Raw genomic sequence first — 21,418 nt, 5'->3', positions numbered from 1 at the left:
GCTCCCTGATCAGCAGGGAGTCTGCTTCTCCCTCTCTTTCTGCCTGCTGCTCTCCCTGCCTGTGCTCTCTCTGTGTCAAAAAAAAAAAAAATACTTAAAAAATATGAAAAAGACTTGCTTGGATGGCACCCACTGATGAGATATCAACACACCTGGCTCTGGCTGTTCTTCTGAACACTAGTTCAGAAGATAGGGATACCTGTAGGTATCCCTTCAGTGGCTGATCAGCTCCAAGTTATGTTCTCTTTATTTGCAAGTATTTGGTGTCTCATCTGGGCATTGTGAAAATTCTTCCTGCTCCTTTTCTTCATGTAAAAAAGATCATTAAACATTAAACATTAGCATTTCAAGAAACTTGTGTGGCATGGTTCCAGACAGAGTGGCTGGGCATGTGAAGGGCTCATCCTAACAGGGCAGTAGAGGGGGCCCAGGGTTCTCTTCCCTCTCAGACCTCCGGAGTCATCTCCACATAGCACAACCTGAAAGTACAGGTGCCTCTGAGCTGCTTCCTTGGGGCTCAGGAGGAATGACCTGCTCCCTAGAGGCTCAATGACCATGACCCAGCAGAAAACCCAAAGTACAGGATGGACCTAGACAGGCACTCCGGCCCTCAGGACACATGAGGCCCCCATCTTGGGGGCTTGCTCATACCCATTGCCTGAATCAATAGCTGTGAGGATGTGGGAGCAACTGTAGCCTCCACACACAGAGTGGTCCAACCACCACCTCCAGCTGCAGCAAGTCCTGGACCCTCAGAAATATTCCATCAAGGCTTCCCCACCTTTGGACTAGGAGGATGCATTTTCATGAATCCCAGGAGACCCACAGACCATTTAATTTTGAGTGACACTGCTCTACCAAATTCTATGAGACTCTGTCTGAATCTCCTGGGTGCAGATTGCTGCCGTCCATGAGGCTCTGGGTCTCGATGGGCTTCCCAGGATTCCAGGCAGAGCCATGGGAAGATGCTGGCAGTGGGCATCCTCCCTGCCAGCCGAGCATCACTAATCATGGACATAGCTGTGCTCTTGTCCCACAGTCATTCTGTCTGGTCCCAGACTTCAGTAGATTTCTAAAGACCCTCCAACCAACCACTCTCCTGTCTACTCCTATGCTGGTCTGTACCGAGTTGTACCTCAATCTGCAGAAGGAAGCATAAAGAGAGCTCTTTATCCACTGTGATCCCAGCATGTTTTCCATAGTCAACCCCACTAATTCTACTGAAGTCCCATCAGATAACTCCAGGAGAGGGTCTTCTGTGTGTTCAGTCCAATGGTAGGGGGGGTGCTGTCCAGACCCTTTTGGGGCTCACCTTATCTCCTTATCTTCTTCTGGAGAAGAAAGGTCCTCAAGGCAGGTATCAAATCATGGCTCCTGATAAGGACTCACTAAATCCTGCCTCAGATCACACTTGTGAGGCTTTGTTAATGTTTCTACTCCTCCCATGGGAATCTATACAAATTCGGGTTCTGGGCGGCGCCTGGGTGACTCAGTCGGTTGAGTGTTTGCCTTCAGCTCAGGTCATGATCCCAGGGTCCTGGGATCAAGCCCCATGTTGTGTTCCCTGCTCAGTGGGGAGCCTGCCTCTCCCTCTGCTTGCAGCTCCCCCTGCTTGTGATATTTCTCTCCACACCCCCACACAAATGATAAACAAAATCTCTAAAAATTAAAAAAAAAAATAGAAGAAAAAGAAAGTGGGAGTTTTGTCCCAGTCCCCACTGTGTCTCCAGAGCCCTGAAAGTGAGTACAAGTTCCAGGTGCTCCAGCTTTGTAACAGGTGTAGGATTCAGGGACCTTGCCCTGCCTATCCTTGTGGCTTGGGGTGGTCCTACCTGCTTCTTTCCTGGAGTCTGTATATTGAAGGAGCAGGGAAGCCGGTCTCTGAATCATCAGTGTCACCTGAGGTAGGACCCTGGGTAAAGCCCTGACAGAGCCAGAGGTAAAGGCAGGGGGTTACTAGAGTCAAGGCTAGCTGCCTTGTCAGGCCCAAGTTCCCAGAGAGAAAAAGAGGCCCAGCCAGTGGCTCAGTCTCAGGAGAGCTCCTTCTTCCCCCAACATGTAAGTCTAGTGTTGACACTGTTGCCCTAGTCCTGACCTGTTAGCCTCAGTCTCCACATCAAGGCCTGCAACTGGGAAAAGAGCTATGCTGGTTATCAAACCCTCTGTGGCCACTTCTTCATCTATCAGGAGACAATGGACACTTCCCTAAACTTTCCCAAGGTGTCAGAGTCATGGTATAGCCTGGGCTGAGGACTGAACACAAAGTAACAATGAAGTTACTCCTATGGAGGCAAGAGGAAGGAGAAAGGGATCTGGGACCTGGGGGAGTGGGAGATGGAAAATGACATATGCAGAGAGCTATCTCAGCAGCCTGCAGTCCTTTCCCTGTGTGTGAGCCTCAGCATGACCCCATTCCAGATAACCACTCTGGTCCCTGATGCTCCAACTCCCCTCAGATCCTAATACCTGACATGGGATGCAGACCTGGATTTCTCCCTGGCCCTGGTGTAACCCAGGAAGGGAGCACGTCTTGCTTAGAAGCTACACTTTTGAGTATTTTTTTCAAAATTTCTCATGACCAAAGGGAAAATGAGGACATAGTGACCAAGTCAATGCTTCTGTCATCTGTGTATCTTCTAAGAAGCACAATTTCTGCAGAAGTGGGTGGGGGCAGGATAACTTCTAATAGGCAGCTGGTCCCCCAAGTGGCCCAAGCTACAGGCTTGGGCCCAATGAGACTTTGAACTTTGGAAGGAAATGGGCCAATACTGAAGATACCTCAGAGGCTATACATCCACACATTCCAGTCCTCTTCAGGCTCATGTATGACACTGCCAACAGTGGGCAAATAAAAATTCAAAAAACTGGGGCACCTGGGCGACTCAGTTGGTTAAGCATCTGCAGTTACTCATCTGTCTTTGGCTCAGGTCATGATCTTAGAGTTCTGGGATTGAGCCCGTTGGGCTCCCTCTCCTTCTACACCCTGCTTCTCCCTCTCCTTCTACTCCCTGCTTGTGCTCTCCCTCTCTCTCCTAATAAATAAATAAAACCTTAAAAAACCTCATTATTCAATATAACTGTTTTGATACTGATTCTTCATTCTGACTAACTCAGTGCCTCAGAAGGGCCCAGACAGCTTTGGAGAATTAAACACAAAGCAATATCCCACTAGTACTAGACAGCTGACTTTGGGTGTAGTCGGTAAAGTTTAGTTTGGCCCAGATGCTTGTAGCTATTATGAATACGATGGAAACAACCAGCCTAGGGTTTCTGAATGTGTTAGATCCCTCCAGGTGTGCAACCACATTGTCAGTGTTCAAAGGAGAAAGCCCTGCTCTAGCGGCTGTTCATGGGACCAGATGGGGCTGGCCAACTCCAGCTACAGAACAAGAGATCAAAGCCTTTGGCAGTGGTTGGCAGATGAAGGGCAGAGGTGGGCAGAGAAGTGAAAGCTACAGGTGTTGCAGGCATAGGGATCCCCATCCCAAGGTGGGAGGGACAATGTGATACGAATTGCTCTGCCTGTGTCCCTAGAACTCCATGATCACATGGAGGAGGGAGGCCTGGCATGCCTTCCCCAGAACATTGTTGTTGGCTGAGGTGACAAAATGTAATTGTGTCTTATTGACTGACCCCCACAAGGGATGCCCCCACATGGTCCCAGGCTGCCCTTCATAGTAGACCTGGGCTCCACTATGAGGTTGCTTCCTCCAGAAACTCACCTTGAGACAATAATTCAAGTGCAAGTGGTTTATGCGGAGGTGATTGTAGAAAATACCAGAGAAACAGTGAGGAAGTAGGAATAAGAGTGAGCAGACTAACAATTTGGGAGATTAGGGCTTCTTCTTGGACACATTTCAGAAACTAGACATGTCTCAGTTTTACCTCCCAAGGGTCAAGAGACTGGGGCATCCCCTCCCAGCACCCCAGCCACCTCACATAGGTGAAGAGAAAGCCTTCAAGCAGAGTGGCTCATGTACAGGGAGAGGTTACTTGTCAGCCAGGTGACCTCTGAGTTTTACCATCACACAGAATGTCCCTGTGCTACTGTTGACACTGTGCTGGCTGGCCTTGACCTGCACATCAGTGCTGTAATTTCCATACCCAAGTTTCAGAAAGTGCCTCTTTCTGCTCATGTTAACCATCTTCATCATCTTATCCCCACTTCTGCACACATACATGCACACACACATATACACGTGTGCACACACACACAGTGGTAGCCACCCTCCCAGATGGCATCCATTGGTCCTCATCTCCTGGTCATCATACCCTTAAAGAGTCCCCTCCCACACTGAACGACAGCTATTGGGACCAATAACACAAGGAAGAGGTGATGGTGTGTGACATCTGAAGGTAGGTCACAAAGGGCAGTATGGCTTCCATCTTAGTCTCTCAGAACATTCTATCTGGAGGAAGCCATACCAAGCTCACAGTGGCTCTGTGGAAAGGCCTACATGGAGAACAGAGATCTCCTGTCAATGGCCAACACCAACATGCAGGCTTTAGTGTGAGCCACCTGGGAAGTGGATTCTCCAGAGCCAAACTATCCCTCTGATGAAGACAGTGCAGTCAATGTCTGAGTATAACCTCAAGGGACAATGACATCTGGAACAGCCCCACCAAGACTCCTTCAGATCCCTGACCCACACACACCATGAGAGATAGAAATTGCTTAAGCCATTAAGGGCAGAAGGATTAGTTACGCAGTATTAGATAACTAATGCATCCCACTGTGCGCACGCACACACACACACACACACACACACACACACACACACACACACATTCATGCACAAAGCAGCTTACTATCCATGAGCCATCAATCACCCTTGCATTGTTTCTGCTTCACTTCAAAACCAAAAGTGCACTCTAGATCCACACATGACCCAACTATCTTCCATTTGGACCAGCTGTCTAAAATTGTTTCTAAGCCAATGGGCTGTGTCTTCCCTGGAGTCCCAGGTAGGGAGATTTTGGTGGAAATCCAGGGAAGGAACACTCTCAAGGGAGCTAGACCCTCAGAATCTTGCCAAAACAACTCAACAGCTCAAAACAGTCAAGGATTGGGTCCTCCAGTTAGTTCTCTAGAACAGCTGCCAGTGAAAAGTAATTTGTGCTTAGAGTTCAATGAGATCTGGAAACAGGCGTACACTCTCTTCCATCTACTGGTAGCAGATTGTCCTGCTAGTAAATGAATGGGTCAACTAGAAGAGGCTAAGTGTAGTTACACAAAAGCATGCTAAACCTACAAATGTTACACAAATCCTAATTAGCAGTTTTAGAAATCCTATCTACATTTGAAGTATAATTTTGGAAGAACTAGAATTTTGGTTTTCTGTATTAAAGAAACAGTAGTAAAATACTATTACTGTGAAAAGCTCCTATAAAAAACTGATGTTAAAAATCATTATTAATAAAAAGTGTTTAAACTTAAAAAAAAAAAAAAAGAAGAAGAAGAGGCTGACAACACAGTAAAAAGGCATCATGTTCTCAGTATCAGACCCTGAAGTGCATACAAAAAAGCACAAAGGCCACAAAAGTGAAGTCAGTGGGTCAGCTTATTTAAATGATTTACAAGCGTATTTGCTTCTTTAAAATGGAAGTGAAAGCAGTGGAATATGCTAGAAGGTAATTAGACCTCTTCACATTGTTTCTTCAGCGTAGTGAATTCAAATTTCCAAGGTTTTGTTGCAACAATAAAGGTGCAAAGAAACATCTAAAAGAGATGAAAAAGAATAATCAGTTTGTAAGAAAGAAAAATGAAAAACAAACAAGTTTCTATTTCTAGGTGCCAGAATTTGGCTTCAGGGTGGCTAAAGGCAGCCTGAGCCAGCCATGCCACTGCAGTTCCTGGACCCCTTAGACCTGAGACCGTATGGCAGAGAAGCCAGTCTCACTCACCAGGATGGACCCCTGCCAATTCACCTGTGATCTGAAGTCATTGTGAGTGGTAGGAGCCCAGAAACTGATTATTCTCAGCAATGCTCATCTCTAGCTCTGGCCCTCATCCAGCCACTGACTCCCCTGCAGCCTACTGAGACTCCACCTGGAGGGCCCAGGGAGTCCTTACCAGAAGAGGCAAGAATAGTACAGGTTCCTGAATGTCTTGGTGGGGGAGGGCAAGCTCTGGACCGGAGACTAGAAGCAAAACTTGCAGCCAGGGAACCAAGGGAACATATAGAGCTCTTTCCCAGGGCCTGCAGAATGAGCACGGTTTCAGGCTTCTGGTGTGGGATGAGTTCACTTATATGCCTATTCTCACTCCTAAAGATTTTATTCAGTTAGAATAAAAATGTAAATGAAGAATACCTCCACTACATCAGTGGAAACATGAATGGCAACATCAAACAGAATTGAAGTTGTGTAAGATACAAATATAGAGGGATCAGCCTGAGGAAGAAAATAAGACCAAGCTACCAGCAATCCAGACAGGCCATTGGAGAACTAAGGCCAGTCAAGAAATTCATTCTGGCTAGAAGGGTGTCTGGGATTGGTTCAGGTGTTTCTTGGCAGTAGTAGGAAGGGAAGGGAGTGGGTTTATCAGAGGGTAGACTAATTGCTTAACTTCTGCATCAGCCAAAGGAAACAATCAGGAAACAGAGGAATTGAAAACCCAATTATCAGAATCAATCCTGGAGGACATGTGAACAATGTATCTTAAAAATCTTTAAGAAGTGAAAAAATATTGAGTAATTTAACGTCCAGGAACTTTGCCCACAAGGAAACAATAATCACACAAATAGAAACAAAGAACAATATTTATTAAAGCACTGCTCGTAATAACTAAAAGTTAGGAAAACTTAACCAATTCTGAGGGATGGACTAAAGTAAAATGTGGAACACAATCAAATGAAATCATAGTTTCACTATATAGTGCTCTCATATAATTTTAGAGTTTGGGAAATTCCTAAAATTTATTGTTAAATGAAAATCTAGGTTATGCAACAGTATAGAGTATGATTTCAACAACACAAGTGTACAAATATAAAATATAGAAAAGTTAGTATAAATAACAATGTATTGACAGTGGTAAACTTTACATAATGGTATTTATAGTTGATTTTAAGTGACTTAATACTTTTGAAAGTTCCAAATTTTCTACATGAGATGAATCTAATAACTATTTAAAATCATATCAAGTTTTAAACTTGGATTCCAAGGAGCTCAAATGTTTGCCTTTTCTTCCTTCCTAAATCCAAATAAATAACTAAAGAAAGCATATGGGGTCAAATCTATGGATCTCTGAAATGCAAGACAGAAAGGATTCTCCTCTTGATAAGAAGTGGATGTAATCAAGGTGACAAAGTCTACTGAATTACAGATGCTCCATGTAGAAGATTAGAGCATTAGAGAAAACCAAGCGAGAGAACTACCTCCAAACCCCACAAAACTTGAAGTCATCCTCAACTCTTCTCCACTTACTCTCCATGGCCAATCCATCAGCAAATTCCAGTCAAGCCTTTCACAAATATCCAGAACTGAGTACCTCCACCATCCTAACCAACATCATCTCTCACTTGTGGTATTCCTTTAGACTCCTGATAGCCTCCTATTGATCTTGTTGCCTCCACCCCTGCCCCCATGCTGGCTTTTTTCCATGTGTCTCTCCATGTCAGCATTCCTTCTATTACTAACTAGTGTGTCTTGAAAGACCAGTGACTTCAATGGGCTGGACCAATGGGCACCCTTACCCTATAGCCTCTACAGTCTGTTTCAATGGGCTTTCTGCCCTCTTCTATAAATCACATCCATAGTCACCCTCTGGTTTGAAGTTGAGTTTGGCCAAGGGTAGATAGAGGCAGGAAATAGGAAGCATGAGATGTTGAGGTCAGGTGGTTCCAGTGGCTTGGCTGTGGCTCCTCAAAGGAGCCCTCCAGTTGGTTGTTCCAGGAAAAAAAAAAAAGCAAGGCATAGAGATGAAAACCTGGATGATTACTAGGGATATTAAAGTATTTCAAACTCCTTAGAAATCAGAGATCAACCAAATGAAATGGTGGGGGGATCACCTTTCACATACTTCAAAATGAAAATATTTAAGATTTAACCCCAAGTGCTGAGGGAAAATAAACAACCATATACACCACTGAAGGAAGGTGTGCTGGTTCTACCACTGTGGAGAGTAAAACTGAGGTTACAAGGATGTGTGGTGGCCCCACCAGCGCTGAAGCTGCACAAGTGGCTGAATGGTGGTCCCACTCCCTGGGGTGTCCCAAGGAGAGCCCCAAACCTGCTCGGTCAGCATGCATCCTGTCACTGCTGCATTATGGTTAAAGTGAAATTTTAAGATGACCACAAGTAGATAGAAGGTCAAAAATGATGCAATACAGTCATATAAGAGCTTAATATGTAGTAACAAAACCAATTTAGCTGATTTATATACACATTAAGTGACCCAAGAAACCATTTAACATAAATAAATAATAACAGATTGTACCAACATCATAAATCTCAAAACATGTTGTTGAGTGGAAAAGAAAATAAGAGAAAGTTCTAAAATTTCTGTGCATTTTAAAAAACACACAAAACTCTGCATACATGGATTAATTTATTTTTAATGGGTAGGAGCACTTCTCAACAACTTGAGTGTGTATCTTAGAAAGGAGGGGGTGGAATGCATATTTAATATTTTACTGGTTGAAATAAACATTTTAAATTAATGTAATAAAATGACAATAGTTATAAAATCAAGCACATAGGTATTTGATATATCATTCTTAGTATCTACTAGAATTTTTTAAATGTTACTTAATTGAAAACTAGTCCTAGTAACTTAAAATAATAGCTTACTCTCTAGATGTAGCCATCCTCTTGCCTTTGGTGCTCTGCTGTGGAGCCTACTATCCATTAGAATATGAAGATGCATTTTATTTGCACATGTCTGGGCAATTTTAAGGAATCATTAATCTGCCATTATTTTTGCTTAGCCATGTGTCATGCCAGCTTTAGGTATATACCAAATAGGTGAAGGAAATACAAAAGACAGAGACACTTGTGTATGTACCTTCAACCATGAAAAAGAAAAACTGGAAGTAACTTCTATGAAAAGATCGCCAAGGCAAATCTGTCCAGCAAAATCCAGCTCAGCTTGGGACGCCTGGGTGGCTCAGTGGGTTAAGCCACTGCTTTCGGCTCAGGTCATGATCTCAGGGTCCTTGGATCGAGTCCCGCATCGGGCTCTCTGCTCAGGAGGGAGCCTGCTTCCTCCTCTCTCTCTCTGCCTGCCTCTCTGCCTACTTGTAATCTCTCTGTCAAATAAATAAATAAAATCTTAAAAAAAAAAAATCCAGCTCAGCTTGCAGATCAGTGAGAAATAATGAACAGATGTTGCTTTAAGCCACCAAGTGTCTATGTGCGTGTGTGTGTTGGCAGAGGAGAAAGATATCAGCAAAAACTTATAGAAACAGTGTGCTATGTCTAGAACCTGGCTGTCCCTGGTCCTGAATATGATCAGAATATGGTTTAAGACAAACCCTCAACTCTATGGTCAACTAATCTTTGACAAATCAGAAAAAAATATCCAATGGAAAAGGGACAGTCCCTTCAATAAGTGGTGCTGAGGAAATTGGGCAGCTGTATAGAGAAAAATGAAACTGGACCATTTTATACCATACACAAAGATAAACTCAAAATGGATGAAAGACTTCAATGTGAGGCAGGAATCCACCAAAATCCTAGAGGAGAACATAGGCAGTTACCTTTTCGACATCCGCCACAGTAACTTCTTTCAAGACACATCTTCAAAGGCAAGGGAAACAAAAGCAAAAATGAACTTTTAGGACTTCATCAAGATAAAAAGCTTCTGCACAGCAAAGGAAACAGTCAACAAAACTAAGAGGCAGCCCATGGAATGGGAGAAGATATTTGCAAATGATATTACAAGTAAAGGGTTGATATTCAAGATCTATAAAGAAACCCTCAAACTCAACACTTAAAAAACTAATAACCCAGTCAAGAAGTGGGCAGAAGACATGAACAGACACTTTTCCAAAGAAGACATACAAATGGCTAACAGACACATGAAAAAATGTTCATCATCACTAGCCATCAGGGAGATTCAAATCAAAACCACAATTTGATACCACCTTACACCAGTTAAAATTGCAAAAATTAACAAGACAGGAAACAACAAATGTTGAAAAAAATGTGAAGAAAAGGGAACCCTGTTGCACTGTTGATGGGAACGCAAGCTGGTACAGCCACCCTGGAAAACAGGAAGGAGGTTCCTCGAGATGTTAAGAATAGAGCTGCCCTATGACCCAACAATTGCACTACTGGATATTTACCCCAAAGATACAGATGTAGTGGAAATAAGGGGCACATGCACCCCAATGTTCATAGCAGCAATGTTCAAAATAGCCAAACTGTGGAAGGAGCCAAGATGCCCTTCAACAGAAGATGTGGTCCACATACACAATGGAATATTATTCAGCCATCAGAAAAGATGAATACCCACCATTTGCATCAACATGGGTGGAACTTGTGGGGATTATGTTAAGTGAAGTAGGTCAAACAGAGAAAGAAAATTATCATATGGTTTCACTCATATGTGAAATGTAAGCAATAGCACAGAGGACCATAAGGAAAGGGAAGAAAATCCAAAGGGGGAGATGGAAATCAGAGAGGGAGATGAACCATGAGAAACTACAGACCCTGAGAAACAATCTGAGGGTTTCAGGGGGAGGAGGGTGGGGGAGGGGGGAACAGAATGATGGTATTGAGGAGGACACCTGCTTTGATTAGCACTGGGTGTTACACTTAACTAATGAATCACTGAACACTGCATCAAGGACTAATTATGTACTATACAGTGGCTAACTGAACATAATAATTTGAAAAAAGCTAAGTTTTCTTTACAATGCTTCAGTGCTATGGAATTTACAATAATAAAACTGTCTTTCCACAAAGAAGAAGAAGGAGGAGGAGAAGGAGAAGGAGAGGAAGAAGAAAACTAGACAATCAAAGCAGAATTGGTCCTATCGGTTTTCTCTGTCTGGTACACAGACCTGGCCAAGCCCATACCTTTTTCATTTGGGGATCCTGTTGTAACAAGCAGTTTTCATTTTCTCCTGAAATTTTCTTGCACATTGTTCGGGCAATTTTGACTTCAAGAAAGTAGTCCAAACTGTCTGTGACCTGTCAAAGAGTAATTTAAAAATTACATATCATAGCGGCACCTGGGTAGCTCAGTTAGTGAGGTATCTCCCTTTGTCTCAGGTCATGATCCTTGGGTCCCGGGATCAAGCCCCATGTTGGGCTCCCTGCTCAGCTGGGAGTCTGCTTCTCCCTCTCCCTTTGCCCCTCTCCCTCTCTTGTGTTCTCTCTCCTCGTCTCTCAAAATAATGAATAAAATCTTTTAAAAAATAAAAATTAGATATCATAAGTGAATATATGATACCAAGTGTCATCTCTGATAAGAAACATGTCATTGACTGCTTAGGACAAAGAATGTACACCTCCTTCTCTTCCTGTTACATTTTCCATGTCAGAAATTTGGGGATAACTGGAGGGGGAGGCGTCCTTACCATGATCTTGCTCCCTCTGTCTCTCTTATCATGGTATTGAATGTTAAATAATGACGACTACCCCCAAGATAAAGCAAGAAAACTATTCCCCAAACAATGTTTTCCTGGGAAAGGTAATGGTTTTCTTATTGGAGTTTGGAAAATAAACAGCAGAGTCTATAACATCTTCATACATCATCAATAGATACTGGAAGAAGAAGACAAGACATCCCAGAACTGAAATTTCCTTGGAGGATACTGCTTCTCTATTCTCCTTGGCAATTTTAGCAATTAAACCCTATTGCACATGATGCACCCTCCCAAGTCCCTGATTTCAGGGCCTCTTCCTTTCCCATGCAGAGCCCCCCACCAGCCCTGGTGTTCCAGAGAGCCCTATGGGGAAATGAAGATACCACAATGGCAAATGGAGACTCTTATTATTTAAAAATGAGAACAAGGTAATATTTTACAAAACTTAAGGGAGAGAATGTATTAAAGAAAATGACCAAGTTAAACACAATAACTGATCCTAGAAGAGTAAGAGATCATTTTGAAAATACAGTAAACTCTTTGGACATTCTAGAGAAGTTGCCTGGGTATTGAATGGAGTGGTAGTGGTTGGCAGAATTGTAAGTATGGTTTATTGAATATCATATATACTTTAAAATTTTTCAGTTATATGTGTAAGTGTAAGGACAGCCAACTGCTTCTGGGGGTGCCTTCAGGAAATAACAAGTCAGATTGGAAATGCAAGAAATTGGGTCTTCGCTTCCATTTTTCAGCTCAGTGACTTTCAGACGTACTCCTAGAACATTTTTAATGACTGGATAACAAGTTTCTCAACCTCAGCACTATTGACATGTAAGTCTTTGTGGTAGGGGCTGCCCTGAGCACTGCAGGGTACTTAGCAGCATCCCTGGTCTCTGCACACTAAGTGTCAGCAGCGATAACCAAAAAGCTCCGGTTGTGATAACCAAAAAGCCTTCCAGGTATTGTCCCAAATCCCCTGCCTAGCAAAATCTATACCCATTTGAGAGCCCTTGCTTTATGTTTGACTGATATTTCCAAGTTTAAATCACCATAAAACCAAACTTCTCTGAATCATCCTCAACAACCCACCAACTGACAACCAGCCCTAGCTTGTTCCCTGATTGCCCAGAAAAGGGAAGAGGATAAGGGTCCTGGCTGCTGAGGCAGCCCTTCACTGTCTTCACAGACAGGCTCTGATTCTCCTGACCTTCCATGACCTCTTTCATCTGGCTGCAATATCCTACCACTTGCACTCCACCCATATTACTCAGGCAGTAACATGTGCTCATTCACAACAGGCAACCTGGGTTTAAATCTTGGCTCTTCTACGTACTAGCTGTGTGTCCCTGGACGAAATACTAAACCTGTCTGTGCCTATTTTCTCTTTAAAGTGGAAGAAAATAGTTCCTGTGTAATGAGTTACAAGATCTGAATGAGCATATGAAAAGCAACCAGGTCTGGCACAAAGTACACTGTATATACAGTTGACCCTTGAACAATGTGGGACTTACAGGCACAATCAAAAAACCAAGTGGAACTTTGGACTCCTCAAAAACTTACTAATAGCCTACCATTGACCAGAAGGCTCACCAATAACATAAACAGTCAACTAACACATATTTTGTGTATCATATATATTATATACTGTGTTCTTGAACTAAATTAAGCTAGAGAAAAGAAAAAATTATTAAGAAAATTATAAGGAAGAGAAAATACATTTATAGCACTGCATTGTATTTCTTGAAAGAAATTAGCATATAATCAGACCCACAGTGTTTTTTTTTTTTTTTACCATCATTCCCCTTGCACAGAATCTGCAACAGAGCCTCGGTCAACTACGAAAAAGAACAGGTAGCTGCAAACTTTTTCTTTAAGGACTGGAGAGTAAATATTTTAGGCTCAGAACACACAATAATGTCAGTACTCTGTGAAGTGTGTAAACCTGGTGATTCACAGACCTGTACCCCTGGGGATAAAAAATATGTTTCTAAAAAAATAAAAAATTAATAATGTCAGTACTGCAGAAAAGTAGTCCTAGACTGCACTCAAACAATGCAGGTGACAATGTTCTAATAAAACTTTATTATAGACATGGAAATTTAAATTTTATGTAATTTTTCATGACACGAAATATTCCTTTTTTGTTTCTTATAACTATTCTTATAACTAGTTCATGGGGCATATGAAATAAGCAGCAAGCCAGACTTGGCTACAGGCTATAATTGTCTAACTCCTGATATAGATCTTTGTACTTTAAAGTTAAATCAACCAATAAGATATAGCTGCTCTCTTTATATAGAGCCTGTGTGTGTTACTAAGTTTAATCTGAATTATCACCAAGAATTTTTCTTTTTGCTTTTGTTTTGTTTTGAGTTAATTTTGTTTGGGGGGGATGTTTCATTCTTCCTTACCTTTTTCTTCAGTGTGTTTTCCACTGGTATGTCGATGGAAGGTCAAGGAATTTTAAATACTTCTGTTCTAGACTCTTTTTGAACCTGTTTCTACCTAATTCTTTTGAATTCTTACCTGCATTCAAGTGTTTACAGTGAGCTGAGAAATAAAATGTGCATTCATGAAAAAACTAGCACACAGTACAAAATGATGTATAAGTTTTGAGACATGAGAATTCAGTGTACTTTTGATTAAGTAAAGCAGAACCATCTATTTGTGAAACTGAAAAATTGTAGATAAAGAAAAGTCCATGAAAGTGGAATAGTTCACTATCAATTAGTTCACTGCATATAAATGAGCTCCCAAGGAAGTTGATATTTACTTTATTTTAAATTTAACTACTTTTTAGTTTAAACTAATTTATCTAATATTTAACTTGGCCACCAGTGGTGACACACATCCTGGCCCCAGGTGTCCGCTACTCAAGAAACACAAACAACATAGCCAGGACCACACATACAAAAAGGAGGGAGCCAAGGCCCATTGAGTGTGGAGGATGGTAAAGGGACCAAATGTCCCAGGCTCACAGGGACATGAGGCTGCCAAATGAGCTTTCTCTCCTGACCCCATTAAGAAAACAGGAACCTGAGCAGGTTCCTGATGACCTGCAGGTATGGACAACAAAGGTTAGAGGGCAGAGGATGGAGAGGAGACAGGGCTAGTGAAGGAGGAAGAGGAGCACAAAGACTGTCCCTGTACTGCATGTTACTCCAATGTTGCCGGGTAGTCCCATTCCCCATTAGCCCCTCCCTCTTCCCTTCCTTAAACTCCATCCAGACTGACTGGTTGAACCCCCATTCCTTTTGTGCACCTACTGATTCCTCTCCGAGTTCACCCCAAACCACATTTTTCTTGGGATACAACATTGGTACAATGACCTCTTCTATGATACAGTCCATATTCCAGTTCCCCCAAACACATCTTTTACTGGTTTTTAATTTTTTTAATCCCAGAGATAATACAAGACCACATATTGAATTTAGTTGTCATGTTTCTTACACCTCCTTTAATCTGGAAGTTTCCCTGCTTTTTTCCCTATCTTTCATGACACTGATATTTTTTTTTTTTTAAAGATTTTATTTTTTTTTTAATTTATTTTTTTTTTTATTTCCAGCATAACAGTATTCATTATTTTTGCACCACACCCCGTGCTCCATGCAATCCGTGCCCTCTATAATACCCAGCACCTGGTACCCCAACCTCCCACCCCCCGTCCCTTCAAAACCCTCAGATTGTTTTTCAGAGTCCATAGTCTCTCATGGTTCACCTCCCCTTCTGGGAGACACTGATATTTTTAAGAGGTGTTACAGAATGCCCCATAATATGGATTTGTCTCATTGTTCTTCATGATAACCTATGGAGGGTGGATTTTAGACAAGGGATACCATGCACAGATGATGCTGTGTCCTTTCTACGACCTCACATCAGGGGCACATGATGCCAGTCTGTCCCAGTGTTGGTAACAAGCATTTTGGTAAACAAGGCACTTGCCAAATTTCCTGATTGTTTTTACAATCTTTTCCCTGGTGTAATTAATTAATGAAAGAATCCCTGCATCAGTTTGTCCCCCACCACTCTCCCACCCAGTGGTTGCAGGACTCATTTATGACGTTTGCCTGAAGTAGTTATTGCCATGATAATTTCCTACTTACAAAGGTTTTACATATACAGGTAGGTTTTTTTCTATAAACAAGAGCCTTCCCTTCCTTTTTTTTTTTTTTTAATAAAAGCTGGACTTGCACTTCCTTTGCTTTTTCTCTGTGTTATAATCCATAACTATTCTGACTCATTTTGATGATAACAGCCCAAATTCTCCCAGACTTGGCCCCTTCAACAACCCTTCTTGGACTCTCACCTATACTTTCCAATATGATTGTAATCAATTTTAAGTTATTTTAATGGCTACTTTATGTATTATGATAAAGGATAAAGTGTAACTAACTTTCCTCCCAAAACCCCTAAAATGAAATTAATATATATTTGACTAACAGTGTCTCTCAGCTGTTTTCCCCTCCCTGGGGTCTATGCCCTTTGTGGATAATGGGCCCCTCCACGACTGCATCTTGGAAAGAAAGAGCAAAGAGAACATGCTCACCAACCTGTTCCTGGGATTTCAGGACCTTCACCACCTTGAAGGTATACTTGTCTTTGCTGGCCTTGTTATACTCTTTCATGGCATGCCACAGTGCCTGCCGCACATAGACGTAAGTTTCCGGGATGTCTTGGAAATTCCTCACCACCTTCGATCTGCCCCAGGTGTGGACACCTCTGGGCACAAAGGTCACAGTGGCCACCAGGAGCAGCAGCAGGCTCAGGCAGAGTCTGGCCATGGCACCTCAGCCAAGCGGGTATAAGCCTTGTTCCTTCTGTCCTTCCAGGACTGGGGCAGGACATGGGCTGGGCTGGCCCTGCTGCTTCTGCACCCCCCCAGTCTTCCTGACACTGCTAGGGGTAAAAAAGAGAGAACTTCTGTTAGCTTTGTGTCCTATGGGCTTCTCTCTCTCTCCTTCCCAAAAGAGAAGTGGAGTGAGAAATCGGCAATCACAATTCAGCACATATTCCCATCTTGGCTGTTCTCTTCTGGAAGGAATGCACTCACACTCCTTTCCTTCCCCACCAAGTAACCCCTGCCTCCTGGCCTGCGAGGCCCCCGCACATCCAGCGCAGGTGCCTGTCTATATCAGGTCTCAGGGCACAGAAAGGCACAAGGACAGAAGCACTGCCTCAGGGACAACATGGGCCTCAAAACTCATCTTGTCTCCTCTTCGGGAGCATGGATGAAAATCCTCAGGGAAGCCTTTGGCTTCAAAACTGCCCCCCTTTGTCTCCCCCATGTCCAGTCAGGCTCAGTAGCAATCACACTGACATCTGTTTGTGGAGCATTATTGAGTCTTGCCAGACCCTATAATAAGGACATCACATGTTTCTCTTCTTTAATTTAGAATTAATTAATTTAATTTAATTTAATTTGTCCCTTGGGGCCACATAATAAGTAGCCCATTTTACACAGGAGGGAAAATAGTTCTCACAAAGAGGTCAAGTAAATGCCTCAGGCTACCTGTCAGAGTTTTACCTCATTGCCTGAAACACACCTTCAGACCTATCGCAGTATAACTGATGAGTATCTGTAGATCACAGCTTTAATGTATATTTGCTGTTGGGGAGATTCCATTCGCCATAGAAAGTTAATCAAGATGTAGTTCATGAGACAGAGACACAACAGTTACTGTGTTAAGTACACGTAATTCAAAAGCAAATAGCCTGAGAGATATAGGGGCCAAAGGCAGGCCACCTCAAGAGGAGCCGCTTTGCCATGAAGATTATTTTGATTTAAAAAACAATCAAAACCCAGCAGACTCAGGAAAAGTTCTTTAGCTTTTCTCCTCCTCCAGCCGCCTACAAAGAATTTAGGTAGAGGACCTGCTCCAGGAAGAGAACTTCCTGGACAACTACATTATACTACAGACAACTACATTATACTATCAGTAAGGTATGGTAGAGAGGTCCTACCTACAACAGCAAGCACTGTTAGATCAAAGTCCTCTCTGTACCCCATTGTTTCCATAGGGCAATAAGCATTTGTTTACCAAACATCAATTCTTTTTTTTTTCTAAGATTTTATTTATTTGACAGAGAGAGAGATCACAAGTAAGCTGAGAAGCAGACAGAGAAAAAGGGAGAAGCAGGCTCCCTGCTGAGCAGAGAGTCAGATGCGAGACTGGATCCCAGGACCCTAAGACCATGACCCCGAACTGAAGGCAGAGGTGTAACCCACTGAGTCACCCAGGAGTCCCACAAACATTAATTATTTTTCTTTCTTCTTGAGGTTTACATTCCTCCCCTTTGAAGTCCCAAACCCCATACCATAGTCCTTTTCCTTAGTTCAGCATGACATGTATACCTCAGTTTGCCTGACTGTCTTTGGAATTTCCATGTCTGTGTGGATTCCCCATATGTATGAAATTAAATTTGATTTTTCTCCTGTTAATCTGTTGTGTATCAATTTGATTCTTAGTCTAGCTAGAAGGACCTTAAAGGGGGCACAAAATTTTTCCTCCCCCAAAGAGACAAAGGCAGAATCATAAAGTTGTGTTCATTACAGACATGTGGTAAGTATAGCATGCCTAAGTTGAATAAGGAATGTGACAGCAGAACCGAGAGACATCTGATATCCATCAGATACTAAGTACACATGTGATACTCAGAAAACATAATATTCATAAGGTCTTATGTTAGCCACCCAACAATAATGCCATCCTGGCCCCACGTGTCCTCACCCCAGGAACCACCAACCCAATCCTCAACATGTCCACCTGTGCTAAGCAGACTTCCCTGTGCGTCTCCTCAGGGCCAGTACGTGTTTCTGATCTGCTGCACAGGCTTTGCTCAAACCCCCACTGTGGGCCCCATAACCCCATCAGCATGGAGACAGAGGCAGCAGAGAGCATGACAAGCCCAGGGTCTGGGCAACATGCTCCTTTTTTCTCCCCAGCTTGCCTCCATACCTGAAGTATGTTAACTTGCTTCCTTTCCCTATCTAGCCTCTCACCTGATGGTTTGATGGTTTGCACCGACTTGATACACATAGGATTTAGTAGAGCAGCTAACTTTGGCCTGTGAGACCTTCTGCTCCATGATGTCTGAATGTGTTGTCCAGGGCACCCTTGGAGGCCACCCTGGCATTATAATCCCTCCCCACCTGGCACAGCTACACCCCAAACGCACCTCAGAACCAAGCTCTTCACAACACTCCTGCTTGCTGAGATGTGGCCTGGCTGTCCTTACCCAAATGAGGTATCTTTCTCCTTCCTGAGGACTTGAGCTGTGACCAGCTCCACTCGTGGGCCACTCTCTGCCCAGCACGGTCAGTTCATGTCCCTGCACCTGGTCAGGGTGTTAGTCAGGCCTGAGTCAGGGGTCTTTCTGCCCTCTGGCTATACTCTCTGGCCAGGTGGTCATATCTGTGGCCCCTTTGTGAGGTAAGCCCAGGCTGGGTTGCTGATGCTGCTCAAGTGTGGGCACATCTGACAGGTCCCTCAGCTCTCAGAGCCCCACAGGCTCAGCAAGACCAGCAGCTTCTGCCCTAATGTAGAAATCTCGTGTGTTTCATACCTCCTGGCTTTCTAAATTCCTGGGCTTAGGACTGAACCTTTAGGAAATGAAACTACCTAGTTTCTGTTGGCATTCTGTTATGTGACTCTGTAGTCCTAGAAGCAGGATGAGGCACCAAACTGCCAGGCTCAGGGAATCTAGGACTGAGAAGCACTTGGGGAGGTGGTGCCTATGGCTGGCAGGGATTGCCCACAGAAACACCAAGCAGAAGGCATCATTTGACAGTGGTATTCCTGGCATAACATACCTCTGTGGGATGAATGAATGAGTAGATCCCCACAGATCTACTAACAATATGCCCCCCCATTGTTAACCTTGTACCAGATAAATATTCACAATTCTGCCTCCCTCCCCCTGTGAGGGTTCCCTCGCTTGGTGGTGGTTCTCGGGCCCCAAGCCAAGCTCCACTAAGGAGCAGGCTCCATCCCTCTCTGCAGAGAACCTGGCTGTGACAGGGAGCTCCCAGGAACTCAGAAACCTGGGGATTAATATTTGTCTTTCCAGAGTAAATTATAGATCAACATGAAGAGGATCATCCCTGAGAGCCATAAGGTAAAACTCCAAACAAGAAGACAAACTCTTGGGCCTGTGAAACCTGAGAGTTGCCTGGCTGAAGGCTCAGATGTTTGAGACAAAATTGTGTGCTCAGGCTGAGGAACACTTTCTAAACAGGTGTAAAACACAGACACCAAAATGGAAAAGAATAACTAATTTGGCCACACATTTTGTTGCACACACACATGTGCACATCCAGGCAAAGTCAAGAATTGAATGAAAACACAGAATAATTTATTTGGAAGATATTTGGTGTTTGGTAGAGGACTTAATTCTTTGTTGTGGAAAAAGTTCTTTAAAATCCAAAAAAGAGGGCACCCAGTTGGCTCAGAGGGTTAGGCCTCTGCCTTCGGCTCAGGTCATGCTCTCAGGTCCTGGGATCGAGACCTGCATCAGGCTCTCTGTTCAGCAGGAAGCCTGCTTCCCCCTCTCTCTCTGCCTATTTCTCTGCCTGCTTGTGATCTCTCTCTGTGTGTCAAATAAATAAATAAAGTCTTTAAAAAAATAAAATAAAATCCAAAAGAGAGAAAGATAAACCATGAGAGACTCTGGACTCCAGGAAACAAACTGAGGGTTACAGAAAAGGGGTGGGATGGGATAACAGGGTAATGGGTATTAAGGAGGGCACATGTTGTGATGAGCACTGAGTGTTATATGTAACTAATGAATCATCGAACACTACACCAAAAATCAATGATGCCCTATACACTGGCTAACATAGTAATAAAAAAAAATTTAAAAGAAAAAGACAAGTTCCTCCATTGTCTTGGCTCAAAGTGAGTCAGGAATTTGAGCAGACAGCACATCCAAAATGAATCCATTCCCCCTCTTGGCCACACATCAGTTGTTGGAAAACAACAGGCCTATGGTGAGAGCTCTCTCTCGCTGCCCCTGTTGATCCACCTTCTACCTGGTCCTGGTGTCCAGAGGAAATTGTACAGTGTAAAACAGAGAGATACTCACACCCTTCAATGTGAATTCCATAGGTCTGGACAGGAGCCCACTTTTGACACCACATCTTCTAAAGAAGATGGTCCTGGGAAATAAAAGGGAGTGGGGGAGTTGCTGAATGCTGTGATGGGTGTGGACCCACAGGTGAAAGGCTCCATGAAGCCAGAGCCCAAGGACCTCCACTCCTCCATCCAAAATCTTCTCCTCCCAACCAATCACACTCTATCTACTTTGGGGTCACAGAAACAACAGATAACGATTGCTCCAGAAGCTATTACCACCCCAAAAGTCTTTCTTTTCACTCATGACTGCAGGCATCAGGATTTCAAGAAGGGCCCAGTGGGGTGCTTATCACCCAGGGTATCCCCTGGATTCAGAGAGCAGCTAGGATGTACCTGGGCTTGTGGCTCATGTGTAGAGGGCCTTTTAAATAGCTGTATTAAAATTTAATTCCCGGGGGTAGTCAAGATGACAGAGAAGTAGCAGGCTGAGACTACTTCAGGTAGCAGGAGATCAGCTAGATAGCTTATCTAAAGATTGCAAACACCTACAAATCCAAATCCAACAGGAGATCAAGGAGAAAAATAACAGCAATTCTAGAAACAGAAAATCAACCATTTTCTGAAAGGAAGGACTGGCGGATAAGTGAATCCAAAGCGACGGGACGATAGTCCCCGGGGGGAAGGGCGGGCTCCCGGCAAGCAGCGGAGCTACGGAGCACAAAATCAGGACTTTTAAAAGTATGTTCCGCTGAGGGACATTGCTCCAGAGGCTAAACTGGGGTGAAGCCCACGCGGGGTCAGCATGGCCTCAGG

General features: G+C 43.4%; 1 protein-coding gene across 4 annotated transcripts; it reads right to left on the bottom strand.

Annotated features, from left to right (window-relative positions):
* Window positions 1–5,490: 5,490 nt before the first annotated feature.
* LOC116596499 (cystatin-13-like) lies at window positions 5,491–18,922 on the bottom strand. 4 transcript variants are annotated; one of them, XM_032353754.1, is made up of 4 exons: window positions 18,711–18,922; window positions 16,085–16,430; window positions 11,023–11,136; window positions 5,491–5,719 (listed from the first exon to the last, which is right to left on the bottom strand). In XM_032353754.1, exons 2-4 carry the CDS (start codon window positions 16,313–16,315, stop codon window positions 5,636–5,638), a joined length of 429 nt encoding a protein of 142 aa, XP_032209645.1. In that variant the 5' UTR covers window positions 16,316–16,430; window positions 18,711–18,922; the 3' UTR covers window positions 5,491–5,635. The 4 variants fall into 4 exon arrangements, with proteins under 4 accessions (XP_032209645.1, XP_032209646.1, XP_032209647.1 ...); XM_032353755.1 differs by having other exon boundaries at window positions 16,085–16,427; XM_032353756.1 differs by having other exon boundaries at window positions 18,771–18,922.
* Between the last annotated feature and the right edge of the window lie 2,496 nt (window positions 18,923–21,418).

Source organism: Mustela erminea, chromosome 7 (assembly GCF_009829155.1).
Source record: "Mustela erminea isolate mMusErm1 chromosome 7, mMusErm1.Pri, whole genome shotgun sequence".
NCBI lineage: Eukaryota > Metazoa > Chordata > Mammalia > Carnivora > Mustelidae > Mustela > Mustela erminea.
This window is presented reverse-complemented; position numbering and strand designations above follow the sequence as displayed.